This window comes from Meriones unguiculatus, chromosome 14 (genome assembly GCF_030254825.1).
Source record: "Meriones unguiculatus strain TT.TT164.6M chromosome 14, Bangor_MerUng_6.1, whole genome shotgun sequence".
NCBI classification, from domain to species: domain Eukaryota; kingdom Metazoa; phylum Chordata; class Mammalia; order Rodentia; family Muridae; genus Meriones; species Meriones unguiculatus.
This window is the reverse complement of record NC_083361.1, coordinates 15,235,743-15,263,585: the sequence shown is the minus strand read 5'-3', so window position 1 is coordinate 15,263,585 and position 27,843 is coordinate 15,235,743. Positions and strand designations below refer to the sequence as shown.

General features: G+C 50.0%; 1 protein-coding gene across 1 annotated transcript; it reads right to left on the bottom strand.

The window, feature by feature from the left end:
* Positions 1-344: 344 nt before the first annotated feature.
* Positions 345-27,474, bottom strand: Nsmce1 (NSE1 homolog, SMC5-SMC6 complex component). Its single transcript, XM_021628476.2, has 8 exons — positions 27,409-27,474; positions 20,612-20,758; positions 6,632-6,753; positions 6,403-6,480; positions 5,395-5,541; positions 1,872-1,988; positions 988-1,108; positions 345-544 (listed from the first exon to the last, which is right to left on the bottom strand). Exons 2-8 carry the CDS (start codon positions 20,745-20,747, stop codon positions 465-467), a joined length of 801 nt encoding a protein of 266 aa, XP_021484151.1. The 5' UTR covers positions 20,748-20,758; positions 27,409-27,474; the 3' UTR covers positions 345-464.
* Between the last annotated feature and the right edge of the window lie 369 nt (positions 27,475-27,843).

Genomic DNA, 27,843 nt, shown 5'->3' with positions numbered 1-27,843 from the left:
CGACCTGATACGGACGCCAGGGATAGAGTCTGGATTGACTCTCAGGCTACTTGCTGAAATAACTGGTGGGCTGATGGTCAATAAAAGGCCCATGGGAACAGCACAAATCTAGTACAGCCTGCAGAAGCTACTGCGCTTGGGGCCAGAGTAAGGTTCTGTTGTAGCTGTGGACACCAAGGCCAATGTCGTGGACCAAAACTGCAACAAAAGCAAAACCACCCAGAGCTAGACACAGAGACAACTGCCCAGGGCTGGCAGTGGCTTGACCCAGTGTAATCGTTCAGGGCCAGTCCACTCAGCTCGCCACGGGGAACCTGACCCCACACAAGCTCTAGACTGCAGAGCACAGCAGCCATCAGGAAATATTTACTAAAAACATGTTAAGAACAAATATCAACAAGGAAGGCAGTTCTAAATGGGCCGTGAGGGTCAGCCCGCCAGGAGCCGGAACGATAGGAGACCAGCTAGTGCTGCCGGGTCCGCAAGGACTTTCTGCTTGACTTGGAGATGGCAGCCTCCCTCTCCTTCTCAGGGTCGAAGACTTCTGTGTATAGAACAGCAGGGAGACACAGTGAGCAGCACGACGAAGAGACTGATCACACAGAACACAGCTGAGGTCTATAGCTATGTCACCTGCAGAGGACACATCCTGTCTGTAACATTTGCTGCTGATGCTCCTCCCCAGCACCGCAAGCCAGGCAGCAGAGCTCACTGAGGGAGCTGGGAAGTGCCTTTCCCAAACCCTGTCCCTGGATGGCTATGAGGAGAGCCTTGTTGGAGACCCTCATAAGCCTTGGGGTTTCTAGTGGATTCTAAAGCCATCTAGAACAAGGGGAACAGGCAGTTTTCAGCAGCACTGACCTTCATGCTCAGAGTCCTCCTTAGCCCTCCCTCCAAGGGTGCTCTTGGGGCCCAGACTCAGAACAGAGATCCCACAGGTAGCCCCTCACAAGCCCACCCCACCCCATTCCTCTGGGGACCACGCACCTGGTATGTCATGGGGCCAGTAGTCATTGCAGTGGGGGCAGCGTGGTTCAGAGGTGGACTGGAAGTACTTGGCTACACAAGGCAGATGCATCCGAATACCACATGTCTCGCAGCTTTGACCCTGAAACAAGAAAGGCTGAGGACCATGGAGTACATCTCTCAACTTCACAAACCTTCAGAAAGCTGCAAGAAAAAGGCTAGCAGACTGCAAGGTTTAAAGTTCCAGGCCCCAACTTAATGCTGGCAATAACCCCAAGCCCTTACACTACAGCCTTTACTACAGAATTTTGAACAAGGGGACATAGATGGGAGAAGCTGAAAACCTCACTTCCTACCAAGCCCCAGTAACTCCAAGCTCAGGCTCCCCCCCAAAGAGCCCCTGGTGGGAGATACAGGTATACAGATTTGCAGTAGGCTGAGAGGCAACGCGTATCACATGCTTTAAGATCAAGACGAGCATGGTGTAGGCCAGAGGCCCCACCTCCAAGAGTGTGACCATGGAAATACAACAGGCACCTGTGGATATGCATGCAGAAGCTCAGCATGGGGCCTGGTTTCCCAAGATAATCAGAAAGAAGCAAACACGGGCACCCAGCCTGGTTGAATGGAGGGAAAGCCTGCAAAGCTGCAGTTGAGAAGCAGAATGGTGGGTACAGAGAGACATGTCTCACACAGCCATCCAGGCTTGGACCCTTTCTACAGAAAAGTTAGCAGCCAGCAGCATCCTTGAGACAGAACGGAAAGGCCAGGGCGAGAAATATGGGTGCATCAGTAGGGGATCATGTTTCATGGCCTACACCTACTCAGAAGGTGCCTACTCCTGAGGGCTAAAACAGCGGCCCCGTTTTAGCCTCAGGCCCCCCTCCCACCACTGCCCTCGGTACCTGGATGAGGAGGCTGTGGCAGATGTTGCATATCTTCACAGCATCCGGGTAGGTCTCTCGGATGAACTGCTCCATCTCCAAGATGGCCCTGCCATGCAGGGTGAACTCCCCCTCCTTCTGCGGGGACACAACACACACTAGCTCAGCGCTGACTCCCACAGCCCAGAGTCCGGATGCCCTAGTCACTGCAGGCTGTCACTAATCCCAGCCAACCCTATGTCAGCAACATCCCCTTAGCCAAACCTCAAGAAAGGGAAACTAAAGATCAAAAGGACAATGGAGGTGAGAGTCCTCTTACCCTCCCTTAGTGTCAACTGACCGGATAACCCATCTTCACAGCCACCTCAGCCCCACAGGCGAGTCAGAGTCAGTGTCTTCACCAAGGGAACAGAGGCCAGGTAAGAGAGGCAGTCTTCCGACTGGTGACCCAAGGCCACCCCAGCCAGGCGCCTACTTCTCCCACCATGTCCCACCAGTGCTCTGACGTCACTGCCAGCCCTGCCACTTCACAAATGAAGCTGAAGTGTGCCTGGCACAGCCTCCAAAGGAAGCCAGGCCTCCTGGTCTCCATGTCTGGGTACAGTCCACACCCTAGGAAGGCCAGCCGTTTTGTAACAATATGGCAAACGCCACCACCTATGAGGAGAGGCCAGAACGCTGGGGTGCTTCATCACAGTCAACAGTGAACAATGTGGACTCAGCCACGGTCCCTGCAATGCCAGCTTATTTGAGGGGAAGCTAGAAGAGGCAACATGGAGCCTCTGTGGTCCTGGGCATGTGAGGTGGGTAGAGGGAAGCTGCCAGCTCAGGCCACATAAAAAGGAGACACTGTAACAGGAGGAGGCTGAGGAGATAGCCCCAACAGTCCTCCAGCTGTGACAAGCAAGAGTTGAGTTTGGGACAGTTACATACCTGAGCTCCCTCCCCACCCACCACACAGTGGGGATGGGTGCTTATGGAAGCTGGGCTCCTTTCCAAGGCAGAAGGGAGGGTGGGGGCCATTTGTGAAGGGCCTAGTGACCAAAGAAGCAAGTGAAAGTGGGGCTAGCAAGAGGGGCAGTGGGAAAGGAGCCCAGAAATAGAAAGGCCTCTGTGCACAAAGCACTAGTATCCTGAGCAGTGGTTATTGCTGGGTAGGAAGGTGTGAGAAAGCTATCTCAGTCCTGTGGGTGGTACCTCTCAAAGAGACCAGACCCATTGTGGAGACCCGCTAGTCACCCAGCTTCCTGACCCTCCTTCCCCTGCTCTTGAGGCTGGGCCCCACCAGAGGGAGCCAACCTGGAATGCAGGAGATGAGGCTAGTCAGCAGCGACCAGGCTCTGATGGTGACCGACCAGGCACTTACCACCCTCTAGTCCAGAGCCTCCTGGTGAACCACACAGCTGCATAGTAACTCAGAGCCAAGCCAGAGGCCCCAGGAAGGAAAATGCCCTTGAAAGATACAACCCTGTGGGAAACCTTAGCAGAGGCAGGCCAAAGATGACTGACTCTAAAACCCAGTCCCTCTGCTCAAGGGCTGGGCCAGGAAGGCTAGGCAGGGAGCAGCCAGCAACCCAGTCAACAGTCCATCAGTAGGTCCCCCACAGAACTCACAGCAGCCCTGCTCAGGCTGTCCAGGCCAGAAAACACAGCCAGAAACAGTGGAGGAGCCAGGAGGTACTCTCCCAACCACGCCCCCTGCTGCCTGAGCCTGTGCCTTCCTTCAGATACTTGGTGAACAAGAACTCAAGAGATGCCCAGTGGCAGGACTGAGGACACTAAGGAACTGGCTGTCAGGTGTCAAGGTGGAGGTACTCCATGCTCTCCTCCACCACAGCTCATAGAATTCTTCAGAGCTCCGATTAGGCCCTTGTAACAGCTCGGATCCATTTCTGCAGAAGGCAGAGGCAGCATCTCCATTCTGAAAGGAAGGCACCAGAAGGACAGGGGCCTGGATGCCATGGACACCATGGTAGGCCTCAAGATGCTGGAGGTAGGAAGCTTCCTCTCTGTGGCCAGCAGCAAAGAACTGTCCCCAGTGAGCAAACCTTTCTACTACTCCCTAAGTTTCAAGTGTCTGGAACTACATCTGCTGGCCCAGTCACCCACTCCAGCAAGCGCTTACTGAGCACCACAGGTCAGGAAAATTCTGCAACAGGGCAGTGAAATCAAAGCCCTGTTCTCCAAAAGTCTCCCCCCAGAGAGAGCACACCAAGAACCGTCTACACTGACAAACCCACCCAGAGAGGACAAGCAACGGTGAGAGTCGCTCATGTGTGCTGCAGGCTCCTAACCAGGCTTGTTACCTGGGCTCCATGTTGGCAGGGTGTCAACATAAACAAACCAACCAAGCTGTGAAGGTCAACACCTGCCCTCACTGGACACATGATATGTGGCTGGCCCTCACTCCCCATGGCCAGCCTATCTCTCTTCCCAGGAGATACCCAGGATTAGAAATCTACCATGGTTCCCAGAGAGTGAAGGGCAAATCAGGCCACAAAAAGCAGCCTCAGGCCATGCACTGACTACCCAGGGAGGAAGCTGGAGGCAATGTAGCACTGCTGGCAGTGAGCTGGGGCTCTCACAGGGCAAAGCTCTGATCAACATGGCCAGCCTGAGCCCAGGTCTGGGCTTATGGAAACAGCAGTACCTTTTATGGGGAAAAACTTGGGGCATTTGCCTCTCCCAGGCAGCAGGCTTCCCCGGCCTGCTCCTCTTCCAGACCCACTGTGTCTACAGGTCCTCACTGCACCTCCAGGGTGAGTGTCATGCATGGAAGGGCCAAGGGCACTGGCCCTCTGCGACATGGTGCTGACAACAGCTCACAACAAGCGTAGAAGTCTCCTATGGCAGGTGGCCCAACAAGGCCCTTCACACTCTTCCATTTGCCTCTCCCAGGCCAGGTTTCGTTTCTTCCCAGGCACAGGAATGAAAGAGCAGTCACCTGCACCAGGGATCAGCCCCAGGCAGGTGTCAGGGTCAGGGCCATGTTCAGCGCTGTGCCTAAGGCAACTTACAGAAGAAAGCATTTGATCTGGGGCTCCCAGTGCTGAGGTTAAAAGACCATGACCATCATGGCAGGGAACATGGCAGCAGGCATTCAGGCTTGGTGCTGGGGCAGTGGCCGGCAACTTACATCAGGAGGCAGAGAGCACATTGGGGAAGGTGAGAGTATTCTGAAACCTCCAAGCCCACCCTCCAGACACATCTCCTCTAACAAGACCACACTTCCTACCCCTTTCCAAACAGTCCCACTAACTGGGGACCACGTATTCAAATTTGGGCTTGGGGGACCATTTTCATTCACACCGCCACGCGATGCTTCTATCTGCGCCACAGCTCGGATGAACCTTTCATCGATTCCAGCCTCTTCCACTTGTGGCTGCAGCATCCAAGACAGACCATGTGAGTGTCAGGGGACACGGACACCCCTCATAGCTTACAGCAGAGAAGGGACCACAGATGGGCCTGGCTCAACTGATATAAACATAGATTCAGAAGAAAACGGCTGCCCACTTCCAAGTGAATCAGGCCATCAGGGTACCTCAATCAGCCACTTGCTCTGCACGAACTTCTGCAGCACCTGCTCTGCCTCCTTCTTCCTCATCTTTTTGCCTTTGAGTTGATCAACCAGGTTCAAAATGTTTGTAGAAGAAGCAAAGCCAGTTTCTGAGTCAACGATCAGTTCCAACTGCAAGAGAAAGGGGTGCCTATTCATCTATTTGAAGAACAAACACAGCACCTAGCCACCAGGCAGCCCTTGTAGGGATGGGCTAAAATGGCCCCAGTACAGGCAAACCATCACCAACAGCCCTTCAGGAAGAGATTATCAGTAGACATGTCCAGTCCAACTGACAAGATGACCACTCCTGTCACACCATCCCAGAGTAGCACTCCTGCCCTCCCTCCATCTCCCAGAAGGTGAAAAACGAATGGCTGCGTGTATGAGGCAGCACTCTCCTCCCTTACAGGCAAAGGAGCAGAGCCGGTGTGGGTCAGGAGACTGCCTGGGCTGCGCCAGGCATATTCCCTAAGGCTTCCATCTGTGGCAGGACAGGTGTCAGGAGTCCTGTGTCAGCACAGGGGTGTGGCCTTGTTGTCTTATGACATAGCTGACAGGCCAGGAGCACCAGGAAACCATAAACCAGAATGACTACCTGTCCTGAAGGTCTCAGTCAAGGTGAAACTGGAGAGGGGCATTCCTTTCCTGTCTTTCCAATAATGTGTTTCCAGGACCGGGAGGCACTGTCTTAGCCAGGTGAGTGACAGATGGGCTGAGCAAACTGCTCCAAAGCATAGAAGAACAGGGCCCTAGCAGGTCAGCCATTCAGTGAGCACCTCATTAAAGCTCGGGCTCAGCATTCTGGGGCAGGGACTGGGACCCACGCACTCCAGCAAGTTCTCAGGTGACTTGTTTGGCAAGTGTCTTAAGGCCTGTCACTCCCTGTGTGGCCAGGGAAGCTGGGGGTATGACAGTGACCTCCACAATTCAGTTTCTAGTTGCTCCCACTAGAAGCACAGCCTATGGCAGCAATGAGCACACTGTACTCACAGCCTTTCTAAACAGATCCAGCTCGTTCTCTGCATAATCCGTGGCCATTTTGGAAACTGACGTTGTAGCAAGATTCACCTGAAAGTAAATCACATAGGGATCAGGCTGTGTCTCCACCACACAGTTGATCACTGCTGCCTTTCTCCTCCCTCTCTCCAAAGAGGGGGTCAGGAAAGGCCTCTGCGCCAGTTTCCCAAAGCTCCACTAGAGGGTGCTGCCTCACACATACCAGTGCATAAATGGGTCTCCCGTCATCTTCCGTGATTCCTTTCTTTATCTCAATATACAAGGACTCCAAGACACTGTTGATATTGTTGATGAAGTCCTCCAGCTTATCTACAGTAGCATTTCCTGGAAGTAAGCAGGTGGGGCGGGGGGTGGATTCATCAGAAAAGCACACACAGCCTGTTTCAATCACTCTGGCACCTGACCACACTGGAAGCCTAGCCAGATGTTTGGGCTCTCTTGGACAGATGCCAGTACTGTGTGGTTTCTTTCTTCCCGGAGTGCTCAAAGATAAGCTGCGACAGAGAGGATGTAGTGAAGTAGAAGGGCCCCTAAGAGCGTGACCTCAGACCACTGAGACAATAGCCTTCCTTCCTCTGGCGTGCCTCCCAGGAAGCCCTCCAGGACACACCTGACGGCTCTGGGCCAGCCTAGACCTAGGAGCCACAGCAGGTTAGGAGAGGCTCACAGAGGTACTCACGGCAGGAGAGGTCCTGTTCTGAGCATGGTCCATGCAGTCATTGCCCAAGCCTCCTCCCATTGACCTTTCTCAGGCCCAGGAGCCCTCTGGAGCTGGTGTGAGCTGGTGTGAGCTGGTGTGAGCTGGGAGGCTGGCTCAAGCAGAAGCTCATGCTGTGCCATCAGGAGGCCATGGACAGAAACCTTTTCAAGAGCCACGAGGCTGGGGAGGGGGGTAAATCCAGAGCCAGCACTGCAGGGGACTGATACTAACTAGCTGTTGGGACAGGACTGGAGAGGCTATAAAGGGAAAGGACATACTTTCCATCATCCTGGCTTGGAGATGCAGCCCTTCTGTAGGCAGCAGACACAGGGAAGGCATATGACCAGCCTCATACGCTGGAATTACCCTTCCACAATGATACTTTCAAGACAAGACTATCACTGTGTTCATTTATTGAAATAATTTCAAAAGATTTAGGCTTTAAAATTACTTTGGAAAGCCAGGTGGTGGTGGTGGCGCATGCCTTTAATCCCAGCACTCAGGAGACAGAGGCAGGCGGATCAAGGCCAGCCTAGTCTACAGTATGAGTTTCAGGACACCGGGGCTGTACAGAGAAACCCTGTTTCAAAATAAACAAGCCAAAAAAATTTTTTTAATTAAAAAAAAAAACTCACTCTGAGCGGGGAAAAGAACTGAGGAAAAAAACAAAAACAGAAAACATGGCACCATTTGCGTCTAAAACCATAACAGAAACAACAAAATTGTCCACAGGAGAAAGACTAGGTCACTCTCTGCTCCATGCAGAGATGACTAAAGCTAGCACTAGGAAGGAGACTCATGTAAAGGGCATCAGAAACCTGAGCTGTGTGACTTTGGCTTCCTACCTAAAGGGGGCATTTCCAACCTTGTGCGATGAAAGTGAAGACAGCCTTAAAGGCAAAAGGTCATGTTGGTAGCAGGGGAAGATATGCTACATATTCAGGGTATATGAAGACCCAGCTCACAGGTTCCTCAAAGGAACAGGGCGAGTGACAGATCACCTCTGTAATGGTAGCATACATGTGTGTGTGTTGGCTTTTTTCCCTTTCTTTTTAATAAAGTCAAGTTAGATGAAAAATCAATAGTGGCTAACAAGCGGAAAACCATGATGCGGAAGGAAGCCAGGACCCAGCACTGACATTCACACCTCCCACTGCTGCCTCCTGTCATGACCACCAATGTGAAAGGCCTTTCCCTTGAAGCACTCTCCTGGGCATGTGAGATGGCTGTCTACACAGCCCATGCTTGATGCAGGTTGAGGACCCGTTCTGACGCCCACGTACCAACTTTGGAAGACTGACACTGACTCTGACACAAGAGTCGGGTGCTCAAGAGTCACTGTAATAGACATGCCATGGCTTCCCAGTGAGGAATCACTCCACACACCTAGGAGATGAAGGAAGCGTGTGTCCAGCTCTGGCTAGTGCCCAAGGAAGAGCTGGCCTTCAGCAGAAGATTCTACTAACTTATACATACCATAGGTTTATGCGTTTTACATATGCTGTCATCTCTAAATCTCTCGTAGGTCCCAGCCCCAAGTCACACTTTGAACAATTTGAAGAGACAGGAGGCTGCAAGTCTGTCCACTTGGGTGGATGGGAGATTTATACAGCAAAGACATTGCCAGAAATATCTTTAATGTATGCCGGTGTTGTTCTTTTTGAATGACTGTCACCCAGGTCCATCTTGCCACCTGGCAAACTAGTGCTCTTCCTGATAAGAACACAGGGGACTTAATGGCAGACAGGACTGCAGATGGTTGTGACTCTGCACTGCCCACTTTAGCTGTCTTTGGAGATGGGCCTGCTGGCTGGTTCTAAGCCAGTGCTATCATCTCCTTTGTTACAGGAATGGAACCTAATGGCTGGGCACTCCTAGTGAATAAACATCCTAGGATAAATATTCACTCCCTAGTGAGTAAAAAATTTACATCCTAAATTTCGATTATCTCTAACAGACTTTGTTAGCAGACTATTTACCTTTGGCTTTTGGAGGCAGCGATCCTTTAGCTAAATTCCACTCAAGGCCTCCTAAGCAAATCTATCATTACTGAGTCCCTTATAACATCACTTTTATTATCTTAAGTTTCTTCTGCATCACCACCTCCCACTAGCTAAGTGACATTACCCAGTTAATATTACCCTTGTAAACAGGATCAGCCCTGCTCACCCCAACGTGACATAAGAAACAAGTCTCACCTCCCTCTGAAAAAGACAATTCACATTTTCCACCAGAGAGGTACCTCAAGTGTCATTCAGAAAAGTGTACTCTGTGGGCAGATCAAAGGCACTCTAACAACCTGTACTTTCCAAGTACTCCAGGGGTGAGATGAGACCCAACCCTCTTTTCACACAATCCTCCAGAAGGGCCACATCCACATCCACGTGGCTGCCTCTACTGATGACCTTGTGTCCACAGGCCCCATACCCTCACTGTCTCCAAACTGGCTTTGCTATTTGGTGGCAACGGGGCCAGCAGCAAAAACCTGCTTCTCTGTGAGCCTGTCCTCCCGTACTTTTCTTAGTCACTCCAGATGGCCACACACAGCTCTCAACAGCACCCTCTACTCTCCACAGCCTCCCAGTCAGGCTCAGCCTGACAAGCCAGCCAGAGTTCCCAGCTCTGCCCTCCTTGGTTCTCAAGCAGCAGCCTCATCACCATCACCGATTATCACATCTGGCCGCCCACACAGGAGCCAGCTGATAATGTCTGGCTACCTTGCAGCCAATGCCCTGCCTACCAAGACCACGGCCTCCTCTTCAAGCGGTCTTTCCCTATCATGCAGCTTGGGTGGGAGTAATTCTAGGGACTTCTATTCAGAGAAGCAGACCCAGGAGGCCCCTGAGAAGCTAAGAGCTCAAGTCAGCCAGGAGGGGACCCAGAACTCAGGCCAGCCCATCCAACAGCCTATGGATATGAGCTAGGACAAAGGCCAGGTGGCCATGCTGTCAGCCCAGCAGCTGCCAGGAAAAGGAAGACCACTCTGGCACATACTTTGTGCCTAATCCCAAGCCTGGCCCCAGAGGCCAAGCAGCCCCTTCTCCTCCCCAGAAGCCTCCTAGCACACTCCATTCTAAGCTAGTCAGCACTAGGGTCTCTTTTGTGCTACCAAGACTGAGGATGCTACAACTCAGCGTTAAGATTACACATGGCGGTGCTCCCTTCCCTGTAGTCTTTCAACAGTGAGTGGTCCTGTCCTGCCTCTATTGCTCCAGGGGCTCTTGGTTAAGAAGCTACAAACCTGCAGAGCCACAGGGATAAAATATGTGTCCCCATATTCTGAGTCCATGGGAATAAGACAGGCTGTACCATGGAACTCTCAGGAAACTATTTCTACTCATGAAATCCTACTGTGAAGGATATAAGGGAGTTAATTACCATTACTCACACCAAACCTCTCTTAGCACTCTTGAACCTACTGAGAAAATGGCACATACTTCAAACACTGACGGTCATGCAAGCCAATCAGAGGCTGCTTCCCCGGCAGCCTGCAGCTGGCAGGGTGGAGCGCCTGGCTACAAGGAGAGCAGGCTCTGGCCCTAACCAGGATGTTTCCTTACTTGTCATGCAGGCACCTGCTTTTCTTCCAGGCTGTGATCATGTAACTATGATGCACCTTCCGGCCTGCTGGGCACGGGGCACTGCTGCGTGCATTCATCAATACAGCCACCCTGCCAGGTGCACTATTCATGTTCTCTTTATACACTGCTTGCCTAAAGACAGTAAACAACTTGCTCAGAGTTTCCCTAACTTGGACATGGAGCTGGCCTGCCAGACTCCAGATCCTCAGCCTGGGCACTAAGCCATGTACCCTCAGTAGACAAAACCTGAGGGCCTTCCTCCACCAGACCCTGGCAGTGTCACAGCATTTCAGTCACAGAAGGGGCTCTGCCAGGGGTGAGAGGAGCACAGAAACCATAGTGCCGTGAATGAAGTCACCCAAGGGGCTGCTGAAGTCAGAGACAATGTGCAGGAAGCCAAGTGGCTGATGTCGGCATGCCTGGCATCAATACAGTCCTTGTCTGGTCCCACCCTAGGATGGGCTGAAGAAAGGCGAAGACCCATAAAGATCCCTGAGGGGTGGTCTGCTGCTCCTCCATTAGGACATGCCTGACAGAGAAGCAATGAGAACCTTGGGCCTGGCTTTACACTAGACAAAACAGGCCTCTGACTCAAGAGTTTGGCCCACTTTCCTTTGGCTTGGATATATTTTTTCCCATTTTTATAACAGAGTAAATTATACAGCAGGAACTTCCTGCTAAATCACAGCCTGCTTCCACGGCGTGTGGGGCTTACAGTTCACTGCACACCGTGCCCTAACAGCAAGTGGTCAGGAAGTCTGCTTCCCTCACCTCTGGCCAACAAGTATTTTTGTTCTAAATGAGGCACCAAAGATAGAAAATGCTATTTTTAGGCAGAGAAAAATAAGACTAAAAATCAGCCCCTTGGGGCCAAACCATTGTGAGCCAACATGCCCTATGACAGCAAGAAGTCCTTGCCACCCTCAACAAGAAGGCTAAGTGTACCAGCAGGCCAGGCCCTGCTGCAGATCCAAGTGCCGGGCAGAGCTGTCTCTCAACGTTCTGACTCCAGCCACCCTTTTGGTTCAGCGCAAGTGATGAGGGCCTCCTGCACTGTTTCCTCCTTCTCCTGTGGTTGTTCTTCCATGCAACAATGCTTTAAATAAAAATCCCTGGGCTTACACCCACCTAACAACTCCTCCATTTACAGGAGTCAAGTCAAGAAAGAAAAAAGTCTCCAGCCTGGCTCTTGTGATGGTCCCTCTTCCCAAATGACTCCAGCTTTTGTCAAGTTGACATAAAACTAACAAATGGATGTGGGCATTTTGGTTTGGTTCTCATTTAGGTTTTGAGACAGGGTTTGGCTGGCCTCGACAGACTTATGGTCCTCCTGTGTCAGCCTTTGCTTGGGCAGCTAGATTCGGCGTACTAGCTCGGGTTTCAGATGCTTGGTTCAGAGGCCCATTTCCAAGCATGCTGTCCACTGCTTAACAAATGAAGACATTCTAGTGAGCAAGCCTACTCAGCTGCACCTCAAGACAGGGTGGTGCGCTCACTACATAGCACCGAGCAGTCCCGCCTCCAGGCTGAATCTCTGAGCACTGCCACCCATGTGTACCGTATATCCACGCAAGGACATCCCTCTGCCCAGGGGCCCACTGCGGGCACTGCTCCACACTGCCACTTTTCCACCGCGGTTGAGCTCTGAACAGCAACCAGAATGGCCACGTGTGGAAACTACTTTCAGCAGAATTTTACTGTCGACCTTGGTAGCACAGATCCCTCTGTGCCTACTCTTGCTGAAAGCAGGTGTCCATCAACCCTTTACGATTGTGACGGCTCTCTGCCACAGGTCTCCCGCCTGCTTCCATGTGCAGCAGGAGAGGCCCGGCTGAGAACAGAGCACCTCACCTTGCTGTGTCTCTGATGTGGAACTTTCTTCTCAGGTTTCATGAGAGCAGTGCTGGCCGACACTGTCAGCTGGTAGGCTACAGCAACTGCGCACTCAGCTAGGTTTTTATTAAAAACAAGCGAACACACAAAAACCTGGTGGTTTTGTGTTTTTTTTTAACATGTTAACTGACTTAGACCACTGTAGGGCAGTGCATATCACAGGGCTCTACAGTTTCAAACTCTGGTGTGGGCTGGAACCCTCCTGTGAGGAGACTTAAAAGGGTCCACCCTGTCCCCTGGATGTTTGATTAAAGAGCTTAAGTTTCTGACTAAGGCGAGATGGTGAACACTTTTCTCCAGAAACTGGACAGACAGGCAGTGGCTAACCATGCATAAAAGCTTAACTGTGAGCCAGCATCCCAGGCAGCCACCCTTTTAAAGCCACAGACCTAGCTCAGGAAGCCAGCTCCCTAAGTAGACTTGTGGTAAGTCAAATCACAGCTGTAACAACCAGCCCAGGGAACAAAGCACCTCTCCAGAGCTGGCGGGCTCAGAATGGCCACAACAGGGTTGACACCTGAAAGCTTCCCTGCTTCAACTACAGTGTGCTTCCCTGCGGATCTGGCTGCGTTCAGCTTCCCCGGCCAGCAGCCTGCAGTGAGCCATCTAAGGCCTCTGCACGCCTCCTCCTGAGGAGGAGCACTCCACGTACAGCACAGGCTCACGGCAAGCCGCTCTGCAGCCCAGCTCTAGTCTGTCAATACTTTATCCTGCAGGTCTGAGGAACAGTGTCAACCCTGGGGGCTAGGTGTGGGTGTGGGCACGCACTGTCATAATGCCTCCAGGTTCGCACTCGGCACACGCCACCAGTTCACCTTCATTTGAGCCCCCGCAGCTTGCACTCAGGCAGTGGACTGGCCTTTCTGTATGTTGTCTGAGTGGAGCCAGACGCCAGTCCCACCTCCAGTATAATCTCCTTCCTCTTAACCAGACCCCCTCTCCCTCCAGTCTCCAGGGATGAGCTCCAGCGAACAGTGACCACAGCTCACCCACAGAGCTCCTCCCCTTGCAGTACTCCTTCCAGGGACAGCACGCCCAGACTCAGTTGAGCTCGTTGACTGTTAATTACAGCCAAAAAAAATGAACTCATTAAAGCACAAGTGCATTGCATTTGGAGCCAGCTTCTGATTACCACTAAGTCCTCTCTGGGAAGAGGTGGGCACCCAATGTGACAGAAGGGAACGCAGCTGACATGTCAGCATCCCTGTGACTCACCACGAGAACAAGGGATGAGGTGCAGGGGTGTCAGCAGCTTGCTAGTCTCACCTGGGTGAGGCAGGGAAAGGCTTACAAACACTGGGAAACCTCCCAAGTCCCGTGGTGAAGCGGGCTCACCAAGCTCTTCACACAGATTTCAGGTATCTGTTGTTAGGCTTGCTGCAAAGTTTTCAAAGCTTACCGTTTGCTTGTTTGTTTATTGTCTATGGCTTTTTTGCCTACATATGTGTCTGGGCACCACATGTGCTAGAGGTCAGAAAAGGGAATTGGATCCCTGAAGTTACAAATGGTTGTGAGCCACAACGTGGGTGCTGGGAGCTGAGGTCCTGGGTCCTCTGATTGGCTGGTTAGTTGGTTGGGTTGTTTTTCAAGACAGGGTTTCTCTGTGTGGCCTTGGCTGCTCTGGAACTTAACTCTGTAGACCAGGCTGGCCTCAAACTCAGAGATCTGACTGCCTCTGCCTCCTGAGTGCTGGAATTAATGGTGTGCACCACGAAGCCCAACCTTAATTTTTAAATTTGACTAAAAGTTAACATAAAACTTAAGAGCAAAATCAATTACAAAGTGTCAGTGGCACTAGCAGCACCTAGGGGGAAAAGTTCTGGAGAAATGCTGGTGGGCAATGAGCCAGGGGGTCAACCTGGACATTTACCTTGTCTTCAAATGCCCCCCGGGCTTCGGGGATGCAGCTGACAAAGCACCTGCCATGGAAACAGGAGAACCTGAGTTCAACCCCTGGAACCCAGGGAAAGGTGGAAGGACACAACAGACTCCACAGACGCCCACCCAGACGCCTCGACCTCCACAAGCACACCCTGGAGGGCAGCCCTACACTCACCAGGCATGCAGTGTTAGAAGGCGCATTTTAAAGGATCTCTCTCCATGAGGCACACACTCCTGCAAGTGTGTGCAGGTTGGATCTAAGCAGGAGGAGGCTTCAGACAACAGGAGCTGAAGAACTCTCTACAGTTATCCCATGTAGCTGCTGAGCACTTCAGCTGTGGCCCCCCAAAATACACATTGAATTCCTCAGCTACAGCACTTCTAAATATGTAAAGTGTTTCTTAAGTAACCTTGAATGAGTGTGTACTGCTGTGCCTGGAACCCACTTTGTTAATAGGCTGAATTACAAAATTATATGGATTGATTTTCTTTTCTTCTATCATGTATCCTGGGCTGGCCTTGAACCGTTTCTGTAGCCAAGAATGAAGTTCTGATCTCCCAGCATCTACCTCCTAAGTGCTGGGATTACAAGCGTGCACCCCCATCCCCAGTTTATGCAGTACAGGACTAGAACACGGGGCTTCATGCATCCTACAACAGCACTCTACCAACTAAGCTAGGTGACCTCACTGGCTGACTTTTCAAATATTGCGGTGGTCTGAATTGGAATGGCCCCCACAGATTCATGTGTTTGAATGCTTGCCCATAGGGAGTGGCACTATTAGGAGGCAGTAGGAGGAAGTGTGTCACTGTGGGGGCGGGCTTTGAGGTCTTATATGCTCAAGCTATGGCCAGTGTGAGACAGGGTCTCCTCCTGCTCCTTACGGACTAAGACACAGCGCTCTCAGCATCTTCTCCAGCATTGTGTCTTCCTGCACAGTGCCATGTTCCCCATGACAATAATGGACTAAAACTCATTTTAGTGAGCCAGCCCCAAATTAAATGCTTCCCTTTGTAAGAGTTGCTGTGGTCACGGCATCTCTACACAGCAATAAAACCCAAACTAAGACAAATACTGACCCAGCACTCTTTGAATAGCCCACTTGGTCATGTTGTATCATCCTTCTTATATGTTGTTGGGTTAGGCTGGGCAACGTTAGCTTTAGAATGCTCACGATAAACCACAGGTCCGTGATTTCCTTCCTTGCAACGCCTTTGACATGACAATGATGCAGACCTCATAAAATATGAGGATAGGTAATTCCTTCTTGTCACAATACACTCAGGGCCAGGGCAGGATTAGTAATAGAGAGAAGCATTTAGACCTTTCTCAGACTTTGGTATGCCTGACTTTACATAACAAGGTATCTTGGGATAAGACCCCAGTCTAAATATGAAATCCACTCAGGGTTCCTATATGCTTGATGACGAGCTAGAGATGATTTTATACAACAGCTTAGAGAACACTATGAAATGAAAGACTGAGTGTGGCGTCTTCTATGTGTCAGGCTGGTGCTTGAAAGGCTCCGGATTGTGGGGCACTTGATTTAGAAATGCTTAATCTGTACTTTTTAAATTTTATTTTCCTTCTACAGCCGTTTATTTTGGCAAGGGCCAGAAAGTTGGTTTTCTCCTTCCACTATGTACGTCCTGGGGATTGAACTCAGGTCATCAGGCTTTGTAGAAAGCACCTTTACCCACTAAGCCATCCCGCCAGCTGGCTATCAGCCTAGATTTCTTACTTAAGTTTATGACAGAGGGTTCTTGGGCTAAGAAGAGGGAATCCCAGTCTTCCCAGAAGCCGCCTGGCTCTAGCCTTCAAGCGGGTACTCCTCTGGTGACAGGAGATTCTCCTGATATACTGGGAACCTCAGAAGCACTCCAGATGTGCCTCCAGCTCTGCCTGGGCAGGCTGCCATGGCTGAATGCCCAGATGAGAGCTGGGACAGCTGCCTATCACCCCATTGCTGCCTGTCATACAGGAAATACCACCCAGCCTCTGCCCCCGGTTCCTAGCATAGAACTCCTAAAAGCCCTGGAATTTCCAGGGTGACAGAGGTGATAGGGGCACCTTTTGTTACAATGAGGAAATTCTAGGTAGTTTCAAGGAAGGGGCTGGTCACCAGAAAGGTGGTGTAAGTATCAGAATCCCCCAAACTCTAGGGACAGGAAGGACTAGAGACTGCATCAGTTTAGATAGGCAAGCTCTCACCAAGCAGGCCTGTGTAATGAGCCCCTCATAAAACCCTGAACACTAGTGGAACCCCAGGAACTGTCAGAGACCTCACTTCTTAATCAACCAGCAAATGTAAAGAATTTTCCTGAGTGCTGAGTCAGCCTAGCAAATTATCTAACAGAACAATGGGGTCATGAAAGCCCTTGAAGTACAGGTGACCTGAGACTTGCAGCTAGCACCTAAACTTGGGACAGTGTGTGGGACCATCACCCTTTGACTTGTGGAATTTGATGCTAATCTCATGAAGACAGTGTCAGGCTTAAGTGAATTTCTGGACACCAGCCACTCTCTGGAGGATAAACAGACAGCATGTATCTAGTGTGAGGCAGGAACCCCAGTCAGTATCTCAGGAGCTCACTGGCTTTTGCTGACATTCTGTCTCTTGACTCCACCAAGATCCAATTTGGAAATCTTCCACTTAGGTCCTAACCTCTGTTCTATAAACTTCCATGCCTGTGGCCAGCAAGGGTCTTCTACAGACATGATGAGACTCATGAGACTCAAGGTCATCAGTCCCTAGCACAGAGCTGAGCTGACAGTCTCGGGCAGTGCTGCTGGATCGATGCGCATGCAATGGGTATAAGCCCTGAATCGCATCCAAGGTCTTCTAACAACACAGACAGGTCTCCAGGTTCTTTCTGAGGAGCCAGACGGCTCTGTGGCAGGACTGCAGGACAACATCTCACTCTTGCCTGGCAAGGGAAACGAGAAATAAACACCCCCCAAGGGCAGTAAGAGAAGTCAGGTCAAGGGTGCATCTGATGTGCATAAATGAGGTACTGGCAGGCAGCGACCTACAGGTCAGTCGCTACTCTGTACTGCACTTCTCTTAAAATGGTTTCCCATTGCACAAGGGACTTTCCTGGGCACTGCTTCAGAACAAAAGAGAAATAATACTGGGTCTTATAAGTCTGTTAGATTTTACACCATTTATCTCCATCATCAGTTATTTTACAGTCTCTCTAGCAACAAGAACTCTTAGGAAGTGGCCCTTTTCTTTCGTTCCCAAGGAAACGACAGCCTGGCTATACTCTGCTTACCTCAGCATCACGCAGGCACACACACACAAAAAAAAAAAAATAGTGCACATGGCCAGGCATGGTGGCGCACACCTTTAATCCCAGTGCTCTGGAGTTAGAAGTGGGTGGGTCTCTGTGAGTTCAAGGCCGGCCTGGTCTACATACTGAGTTCCAGGACTACACTGAGAGACCCAGTCTCAAGCAACCGAAAGAAAAACAGAAAGAAAAGCGTGCGTATAGTTGCAGAGTCCTCCCTAGCCAAGGAGCCAGCTTCTGGTGCTTAACTCGTCAGATGTCAGCCACAATCAAGCCAGGAGAGGACAGTGAGGTGGCAGGGGGACAAGAGCACACATTCACTTGACCTTTCTCACTGCTGTAAAGCTTCTGCTCAGTCATTGCAGTAGTCTCCTGTTGTGCTTAATACATACATTAGATTTTACTGCAGGAATGTACAGAGAGAAAGAAGCAGTTGGGTACCAGCTCTAATTTCAGGCGTGTGCTGGAGAGTCTTGGAACGCATCCCAGCAGATGAGGGATACTGCTATAACTCAATTCCTGGACATAGTCTACAGGAATTTTCCTAAATTAGGTCATAGCAACTCAAAGTTCAAATAAAGGAAAAAAAAAAAAACCTTTCATTCCCAGCACTAAGGTATCATTTGGCTCCAGTACCGCACAAAACTGTCCTGTCAACAAGAAACCAAAAGGCAGAAGCAAAAGAATTGCCCTGTAGCTGACATTCTGTCTCTTGACTCCACCAAGACCCAATTTGGAAATCTTCCACTTAGGTGCTAGGGAGATGTTTCTCAGCTGAGAAAATGTTAGCTGTGCAAGCATGAGGACTGGGTTCAAATCCCCAGCAACCATGAAAATCCAGGTGTCGAAGTTCGCTCATTTGGGGAGATGGGCATAGACAGAAGAATCCCTGGAACCTCTGGCAGGAGACCCTGTCTTAAACAAAGGGGAAGGTGAGGACCAACATTCAGGGTTGTCCTCTGATTTCCACATGCACAAATGCATTCCTATTCTCTGTGTGTGTCTCTCTGTCTCTGTCTCTATCTCTGTCTCACACACACACACACACACACACACAAAGAAAAAAAGCATAAGAAACAATCTCACAGCCAGGCCATCTCTGGAGGATGCTGAGGGTTGGACATGAAGTCCTGTGGGGCCTGAAGCGGGGAGGACAAGTGTATGACTGTGGCTCGGTTGGGAGGCCTTCCACAAAGTTTCCCTTCCATGCTGTTCAGGCAGCTGCTGCTCACAGACCTCCTAGAGGACAGTTTCCAAGCAGACCCTAATCACACGTCCTTGCTTCAACTCCCCCCAGAGGTCTGCACTGCGCACAGGGCTCTTCATCATCTGGAAACAACTGTCCTGTCGGGGCCAGCCAGAACGGCTTAGCTCCAGGGCAGAGGACACTTCAGGAGGCCACCCTACTCAAGGTCTCCAGCCTGGGCTTGCTCCTGTGCAGCAGCTTGCTCCCTGGGCGTCTCGCTGCTTTGGAGAACAGGCTTTGTGCTGCCATCTCTCCTTTCCCCCACTGCATATCTTGTGGAACTCCATTTCTGGGTTCTGCCTCTCTCTCTCAGTGCACTCACCTCCATCTCCAAGGGCTCTACCCTACCTCTATAGAGCGCTAATTGCATGCGTTCCTCGCCTCCACTCCTGCGAGCCCTCAATCTCTACCCCTTTCCTCATGCCTTCTGCCTGAGCTTGCTTTTTTTAAAAGCCATTTTGCTGCTGCTGCTGTTGAACATTAGAAATACAGGGAGGGAAACAAGAATGCAGGAAAAAAGCAAACACTTCTATTGCCATGAAGAAACCATCAAGAATACACTAATACAGCCAGGCACGGTGGCACAGGTCTTTAATCCCAGCACTCAGGAGGCAAAGTAGATCTCTGAGTTTGAGACCAGCCTCTCTACAGAGTGAGTTCTAGGACAGACCAGGCTATACAGAGAAACCCGGTCTCAAACATCCCACAAAAAAAAAAAAAAAAAAAGAATACACCAACGCTATAGTATGTTCCCTTCCAGTTTTCTTTCTTTTGTAAAGGAACAGGGCATAAGATGAAACGTCCCCAGTTCCTACTGACCATCCTCTTCTGCACCTTGCCATGCAAAAGCCACCACCTCTGAAACACACAGAACAGTCTTCCAGTCCACTCTGGTACTTTCCTACGCAAAGAAAATAATTTCGCCCTTTCCCCGAACCTAGCAAGTAATATCATAAAGCGGCACCAATGTTCCTTTTCATTTACTAACTCTGCCTATAGGGACACTCAACACACTTGGCTTTCTGTGATTTCAGGGAACTTCTGTGACTGACCTTATTGCTTCTACTGTCCTTCCAATGGCCGGAGGCCTCAGAGCGAGCCAAGCCTCGTCCCCAACTACCCTATTACACCTCCCAGTGACCTGCAGAGGAGATGCTCCAAACGCATCTAGCACAGGGCACATAGCTGGCACTCGCTCCAGGCTGGCTGGATCTAATGCTGTATCCTGCCCATGTGCTAAGCTGCCCTCTTTCTAACAGCAACCACCTGAGCACTCTTCCCGTGCCAGGCATTCTGCTTGAGCCACTCCTCAACTCCCAGGAATTCGGTGAGTTACTGTCACTCTCCCTACCTTGAAGACATGGACACTAGGGCTGGAGCACACACTGTAGCCTTGGTGTGAACTGTAGTTTCACACCTCGGAGTCCAAGATTCTGTCTATCATACTAAACACCAGAGTTACTTCAGAGAGGTGGAGAGGGATGGTTGGGTCAGGACTACGTGATGACTTTTCCAGTGCTGTTATCTCAACCCCTGATTTCTGATCAGTGCAGTACCAGTGGCTTCTGGGAACATGGACACAACACTTACGGTCATGGACCTTGTAGCAATGGTTCTGCAGGCGCCTCACTTCCCACTCCTCCAGCACACCATGAGTCATCAGCAGCTGGAGGAAGCGCCGGTGGACATCTGTCATGACTCCTGCTCTTCTCATGCTACCCTGCATGTTGGAGGGGGCTGAAAAAGAAATGCCACAGTCACCTCCATGCACACGACAGCAATGGCGGAGGCTTTGCCCTACTTTATGTTGAGAAGCAAACACTGCTTGTGACTGTTAAAGTTCAGCTTGCGCTGATGACTCCGGAAGTGAAAAGAACAGGGGTCGGGCTCAAGTCCGTTCCATTGGTTTTGAGCAGTGTGAAAATGGGAGAATCTGGAGCGAGAACTGTAGTTCCCAGTCCTCCTGGACTAACTACTTATAAAGTCGAAAACCAAGCAACTAAAGTTTCCATGTTATTCAGTTTCTGGCCTGAAAAGTGGGAACATTACAGAAATGTTCTCCTAAGAACTCCGGTAACTCAGTGAGTTAACACAGGCAACAGCCTAGTGCCACAGTACACAGCAAACCTGTGCCGGTCACTGTAGACAAACTCTGAATCTATACCCTGGTTGGGCCACTTACCAGCTCAACAGCCTTGGAGAAACTAAGCCAAGGCTTTGTGTTCTTCCTAGAAGACTATGAGTCCCATGGCTGAGAAGGACTTAATAGACTCTAGTTTCCCTCCTCTCTCCCCAGCTGCCAATGAAACATCTGTCACAGGAGGACTGTGGGCATTTTTACCATCCTCTCTCACAAAAGTGTATCTTTTGGGCCCAGCAAGATGGCCTGGCAGGTAAAGACATTGGCCACAAAGGCTCACATCCTGAGTTCAATCCCCAGGACCAGCAAAGTGGAAGGAGAGAACTGACTCCTACAAGTTGTCCTTTGACCACTACCTGAATGCTATGTGTGTCAGTCCACACCCACCCAGAGACACGGGTACATACAAAAATAAACGTAATAAAAATGTATCTTTCTACAAACCACAAAGATCAGAGCTGATAAACACACAACACAAGGCAGATCAAAACACCTGCTCCTGCCAGGCAGGCGGGGCTGTGTAAGCACATGGGTGTGAGGCCCCGAGAGCCCCGCTTACCAGGCAGGCCTGGTCCTCACAAGCACCTACAACTAAGCTCCTTTGCTGCCTGTTGCTAGTGGCATGGCACTGAGGCAGTTACCGTTCACCCAAGGTAATCTGTAGTTCACCAAGCATATTGCCAAGATGTTAGGCCAACAGAGTGTGGAAACATTTTCAGCTATTATGCTCAGTCTGTTCATCTATAAAGCAATAAAAAATTTATCTTTAAGGCAGAAAAATGGAATTTAAGTGAAATAAGACTATCAAAGGCTTACCAAGAACTCAGAGAAAAGAAAAGAAACATAAAAATATTTGTCACTGTTGTCACAGCTTCATGGGCTGGCCCTCCAAGCTGGAAAGGCACACTGCCTCATGCCAGCCATCTCTGAGACCACTTCACCAAAATATACACTTCAACAAGTCCTAAGTCAGCCTTCTTCATCCTCTCTTGTCCTTGGAGTCCTTCTCTGCCTCGACAGGGCAAGCCTTCCAGCCACACAGCCACAGTCACACAGCCACACAACTACAGTCTCACACCCACACAGCCACACAGCCACAGTCACACAGCCACACACCCACACAGCCTCATAGCCACACAGTCACACACCCACACAACTACGGTCTCACACCCACACAGTCACATAGCCACACACCCACACAGCCTCACAGCCACACGGTCACACTCTCTACACCCACACAACTACAGTCTCACACCCACACAGTCACACAGCCACACACCCACACAGCCTCACAGCCACACAGTCACACACCCACATAACTACAGTCTCACACCCACACAGCCACACAGTCACACACCCACATAACTACAGTCTCACACCCACACAGCCACACAGCCAAGCATCATACGCTGGTCTTCCTCTCCCCAAACCCAAGGAGAGCTTATAAAGAGGAAAATTCTGCAGAATACCCAGAGAAGCATCCCAAGTGTCAGAGGCTGGGTTGAGTATGTGGCCAGAGGGCCAAGACTACACTTCCCAGTGACTGACAGCCTCTATTTCCTGCTCCCTGTAAATTAGCTTTCTGAAGATGAGAAGAGGAAAACAGATTTTTGTTTTTTTTTTTGAGAAAGGGTCTCACTACGTAGCCTGGTTGGCCTAAAGCTCACTATGTAGACCAGCCTCACACCCAAAGATATCCTGTCTCTGCCTGTCTCTGTCTCCAGAGCATGCTGAGATTATTTGAACTACCATACCTGGCTCAGATTTTTTTTCTTTTCTGTCTTCCCAGATTGCCAGCTCAATGAATATGCATTGCTTAAGGATTTAATTTCTGCCTCCTGCGTGACAAGCAACATAAATTCTAGCTACACAATTAGATTAATAATAACAATGAAGAAAAATAGCTCAATAAGAGAGAGCTCACCTAAAATGCACCAGGCCCTAGGTTCAACCCCTGGGATAAGAGAGGGGAAGAAAAAAAAAAAAACACAAGAAGGGCAAAAGAAGGAAGGAAAACAATGTAAAGATTAGAAACTGTCAGACTAGATTTAAAAGTAGCTAGAAACCAATCTATCCTGTAAACTGTGGATATGGTATGATTTTATTAATGAGTCAAAATACATTTATGTTTAAAAAAGGAATTAGCAGAAATAAAGATCAATACAAAGTGGCAAAGGATCACACGAGAACACAGAACTGCTTAAAACATTTAGGCCTTTCTGATGAAGCCTTACAAGCCTCAAGGTCACGCTTTTGAACAGATCCACCCTAGAGTGAGAGAGCTCACAGTCCTTTGGTTCACAAGGTGAACACACAGGGAGCACCAGGAACAGTGAGCTACAAAGGTTGAAGGTGATGACCATGCCCATCGTGCTGGCTGCAGAGCAGGACAAGCCAAGCTGCAGAATGCACGGACTACAAACAATGACGTTGGAAGCCAATACCAAAGAGGTAACTAAGAAAGTCCATTTGCTCAGACTCTAAGGGTGCAGTTATAAATAATCTCTTCTAGCCAGATCTGGTGATGCCAGGGCCTCAGGATCCAGTCTTTGGGAGGGTGGAGGCAAGAGAGGAGGAAAGAAGGTATTGAGTCAATACACACAGAAAACAAGTTGATAACGTGCTCATACTACAAAGCTAACAAAGATGGGATGGAGAGGAACTCATGCGTGTGTGTGCATGTGTGTGTGTGTGTGTGTGTGTGTGTGTGTGTGTGGTGTAATGGTAGGGGTCCAACCCACAGCTACACACATGCTAGACAGGCACTCTACCACTGAGCTACTACTCTTGGGCTGGAGAAAATGTCTTTTTTCTATGAAGTGGCACATAAAAATAAGTGTAGCAAACAAAAAGATGAAAGCAGCCACTTCAAAATTTGATTGAATTTAATGCTACTGGACCAATACAAAGCCCAGCAAAATTCAAGCAGGCTTCGTGAATTGTCCATATGTGATTGACAAGCTGATTCTAAAACTCGCTACAGGCAAAGGATCAAATATTGTTGAACAAAAGGTCAGAAGACTTGTCCCACCAGATATCAAAAACAGGAATGGTGACCATACCGCACCAGTGTACAGAAACTGTCGGGTAAGGCCACTGGAACAGAGAGGAGAGCTCAGAAAGAGGAATGCATGTGTGTGGAGACATGATATGCTGGAGATGCTGGACTCAAGTCAAAGCGAGCCCTCCGTGAAAGGTGCCTGGGTGGGCTCACAGGACGGCTCTGTAATAAAATAGCCTAACAACTGAGTGTGAACCCCAACCCCACATGGTGAAAGGAGAGAAATGATCCCGAAAGCTGTCCTCTGGCTCTCACCCGCATGCAGTGGCATACGACACACACACATACACACACACACACGTACGCACACGTACGCACATACACACTCACCAAGGCAACTGATTATCTGTATGTGAAAAATTAAATTTAACCCCTACCTCATACCATATGCAAACTGAAACATACAGACAGGGCTATGGTTTTAATTAAGGAAGGAAAAACTTTAAATTATACCATACGAGAATATATGACCCAAGGGTAGAAAAGGATATCCTTAAAAGATACAAAAACCACAAAGGACAAAGCATGAAAGAACACACTACCGGCAGACTTCATTAAAGAACCTCGCCAAAAATAACAAAGGAGGAGAAGGGGAGGAGGCTACAAGCTAGAAGGTGTTTAAAATACACATAACCACAAGAGTCTTCTTCAGAACACACTATGAACCCCTCCAGATCAAGAAGAAAAAAAATAAAGACGAATGGGCACAGAGATGGCATAAGAGGTGGTATAAACAAGAACACATTAAAAAGCCTGTAATCCTAGCACTCAGGGAGGCAGAGGCAGGCAGATCACTGTGAGTTAGAGGCCAGCCTGGTCTACAAAGGGAGTCCAGGGCAGCCAAGGCTACACAGAGAAACCCTGTATTGAAAAAATTAAATAAAAATAAAATAAAAAGCTGATCAATCAAAATGTGATCAGACAAGGGAATAAAAAGGTACACTGCCACTGTCACAGTAACACACAACAGTAACCTCAGGACTCACAAGGCTTCAGGAGGAGGAAGAAAGAGTTTGAGGTCAGTCTGGACCCTATACACAGTGTGGGCTATAGGGAGAGACTGCCCTTCAAGAGGAAAAGAGAAAGAAGAGACGGCTCAGAAGTTAAGAGGATGCACTGCTCTCGCTGATGACCAATGTCTGTTCCTAGCATCCTCCATAAGCCACTCACAACCACCTCTAAGCCCAGCTCAGGGAGTCCAAGGCCTCTGGCCTCTGAGGGCATCATGTATATACCACACTCAGAAACACATATATACAGATAATAAATCTAGGGAGAAGAAAACAAAAGGAGGAGAAGGAAAAGGAGGGGAGAGAACGGGAGTGGACAGGAGCAAAAAGAAGAATCTTCAGATGGATAAAAGTGGTGGAATGCCCGCGCTGAGACTTACCCACTTCTGGGGGAAACACAGGTTCTGGCAAGCGTGCATGTCCCCAGAAACACCATTATTATGTACATTCCTTGCAAAAGTGTCCACACTGGCCTTGGGAAATGTGTCCTTAGAGGCATCATGCAGTGGAAGTCTGGCAACACTACTAATGCCTATGAACCAAGGAACAGCCATAGAAAGAGATTCTAATCACACCTCGGAATCCAGGGCAGTGAAGAAGGAGGCTATTCACATCAAAAGGGGTGCCGCTCAAAACACACTGCATGCAAGCTGGGCGCTGTGAGGCGTGCCTTTCATTCCTGCACTCTGCGGCTGAGGCAGGTAGATCTCTGAGTTCAAGGGCACCCTGGTCTATTGCCAGGTCCAGGCCAGCCATGGATACAGAAAGACTGTGTCAAAATAAAACACACACACACACACACACACACACACACACAGAGAGAGAGACATACCATGTACTCTTTCCAAGTCACACATTCACACAGGAAGTCAAACACTGAAAGAATTGTGTATGGTGTTCATCACAGGACCATATAAAGGCAGAGAGACCTACCAGCATCAAAGAAACAGAATTCAGTGGTGGTGTGCAGGATGGAATAATATATTTCTTAATTTGGTGGTGGCACACATCATTTTTGTTCTTCGTACACTTCTTATAGGTATGTTACATAATAAAAGTACTTGAAGCCAACTTTCAACCAGAGAACCAGAGAAGTATGGTACAGAAAAGGGTCGAAGGTGTGATTTGGAGAGAGGAGGTCAGAAATGGGAGTGGAAAAGATGCACAGCAATCATGCTTGCCCATGGCTATGATGGCAACCATATAAGAAGAGGGACTGTGGAGACAGGATACTAGCTGCCTACTCAAAGAACTTTAAAACACAAGTGTTTGCACAATAAGCAAAGCTTGGGCACAGCATGGGTGGCCTGTGCTGGGCAGTGCGAATGCTCTGATTGCACAGCCTGGTCTGGAACTCACCAGAACCTCAGAACCAAACGTTCACAGAATGAGCTGAAGCTACAAAGTTACACCGGTGACGGCGATGGTGAAGTGGGTGGTACTACAAAGGCAGCCTCTGCTCTTAACGCGCTTCCAGTTGGTTTCAAAGAAAAACCTGGGCGAACAATAAAACCACGGTTGCTGGTAATGGTGCGCGCATTTAATCCCAGCACTCAGGAGGAAGGGGCAGGCAGATCTCTGAGCTCAAGGCTAGCATAATCAACAGAGTGACTTCCAGGACAGGGTTTTACAGGGAAACCCTGTCTCGAAAAACATAATCATAAATAAATGAATAAATAAATAAATAAATAAATACAGGTTTCTCATCTATATTTCTCTATTCTTCCGTCTGAGAACTTGACCTGGGTTGGAGGTGTTACCTGGGGTTATCAGTGCAAGAGAATGAGGAGCACATCAACCCTAGGACTTCCCAAAATCGGACAAACGGACGACTACGAACACATTTAGCCCCGGGCTTTCCAGCACGGGCTCCACAAACAAACGGGGTGTGCTGGGGGAGAGGCATGAGGCGGGGGGGGGGGGGTCGTTTTGGACAAACGGTACAAGCAGCTGTCATCCAACAGCGACAATTACGAGGAGCGCTTTCTCCGCCTGACTCGTGAGAGTCAGCCTGGGCCCTGTCTCACAACAACACTGTTTTTTTTTTATTTAAATTGAAATAAACAACTTGTTACGGAGCTAGCTCGTGTGCGCCGCACCGACCCAAACGCCGCCCTCCCATCGCCCATCGTCGCCCGCTTTGGTCCCCGCAGCACCCCGCGGCCTTCATACGCACCACCGCACACCCGGAAGCCGGCCGGCCGCAGTCACGCCGGAAGCCGCTTTCGGGGCCCGCCTCCGGGGCGGAGGAAGGGTCGGTACGGAGATTCTATTGGAGAGCTTCGCGCGTTCTCCCGCCCACCGGGGAGCACTTCCGCTCCCTCCGCCCACGCCGTTGCTATGGCGCCTTGGCATCTTGTGGGCTGCGTTCCGAGCTTCGTGGTTTCCCGCGCGGCCGTCGTACTTCCCGGAACGGCTTCCGCCTCCCACGCCACCTACTTCGCGGAGGAGAGCCCTGGGCGAGCCAATCCGCGGCCCACGGCTTGTCTCGTGGAAAAAATGTGGGGTTTTGACGGGACACGAAGAATGTGGGTTTTGTTTTCCTCTAGCTGTGCTGCTACTGGTTAAGCGTTGGCCGTTCCTGGGTTAGTAAGAGTCGGTTCTGGAGTTG

What these genes read in the sequence shown, in the direction of transcription:
- Nsmce1 (XM_021628476.2), bottom strand. Translation starts at nt 20,747, where the DNA reads ATGCAGGGTAGCATGAGAAGAGCAGGAGTCATGACAGATGTCCACCGG. An exon ending in TTGCTACAAGGTCCATGACC is followed by an intron (nt 6,754 to 20,611) that starts GTAAGTGTTGTG and finishes GCTTACTTCCAG; the next exon opens with GAAATGCTACTGTAGATAAG. An exon ending in CTGGCCCCATGACATACCAG is followed by an intron (nt 545 to 987) that starts GTGCGTGGTCCC and finishes TTCTATACACAG; the next exon opens with AAGTCTTCGACCCTGAGAAG.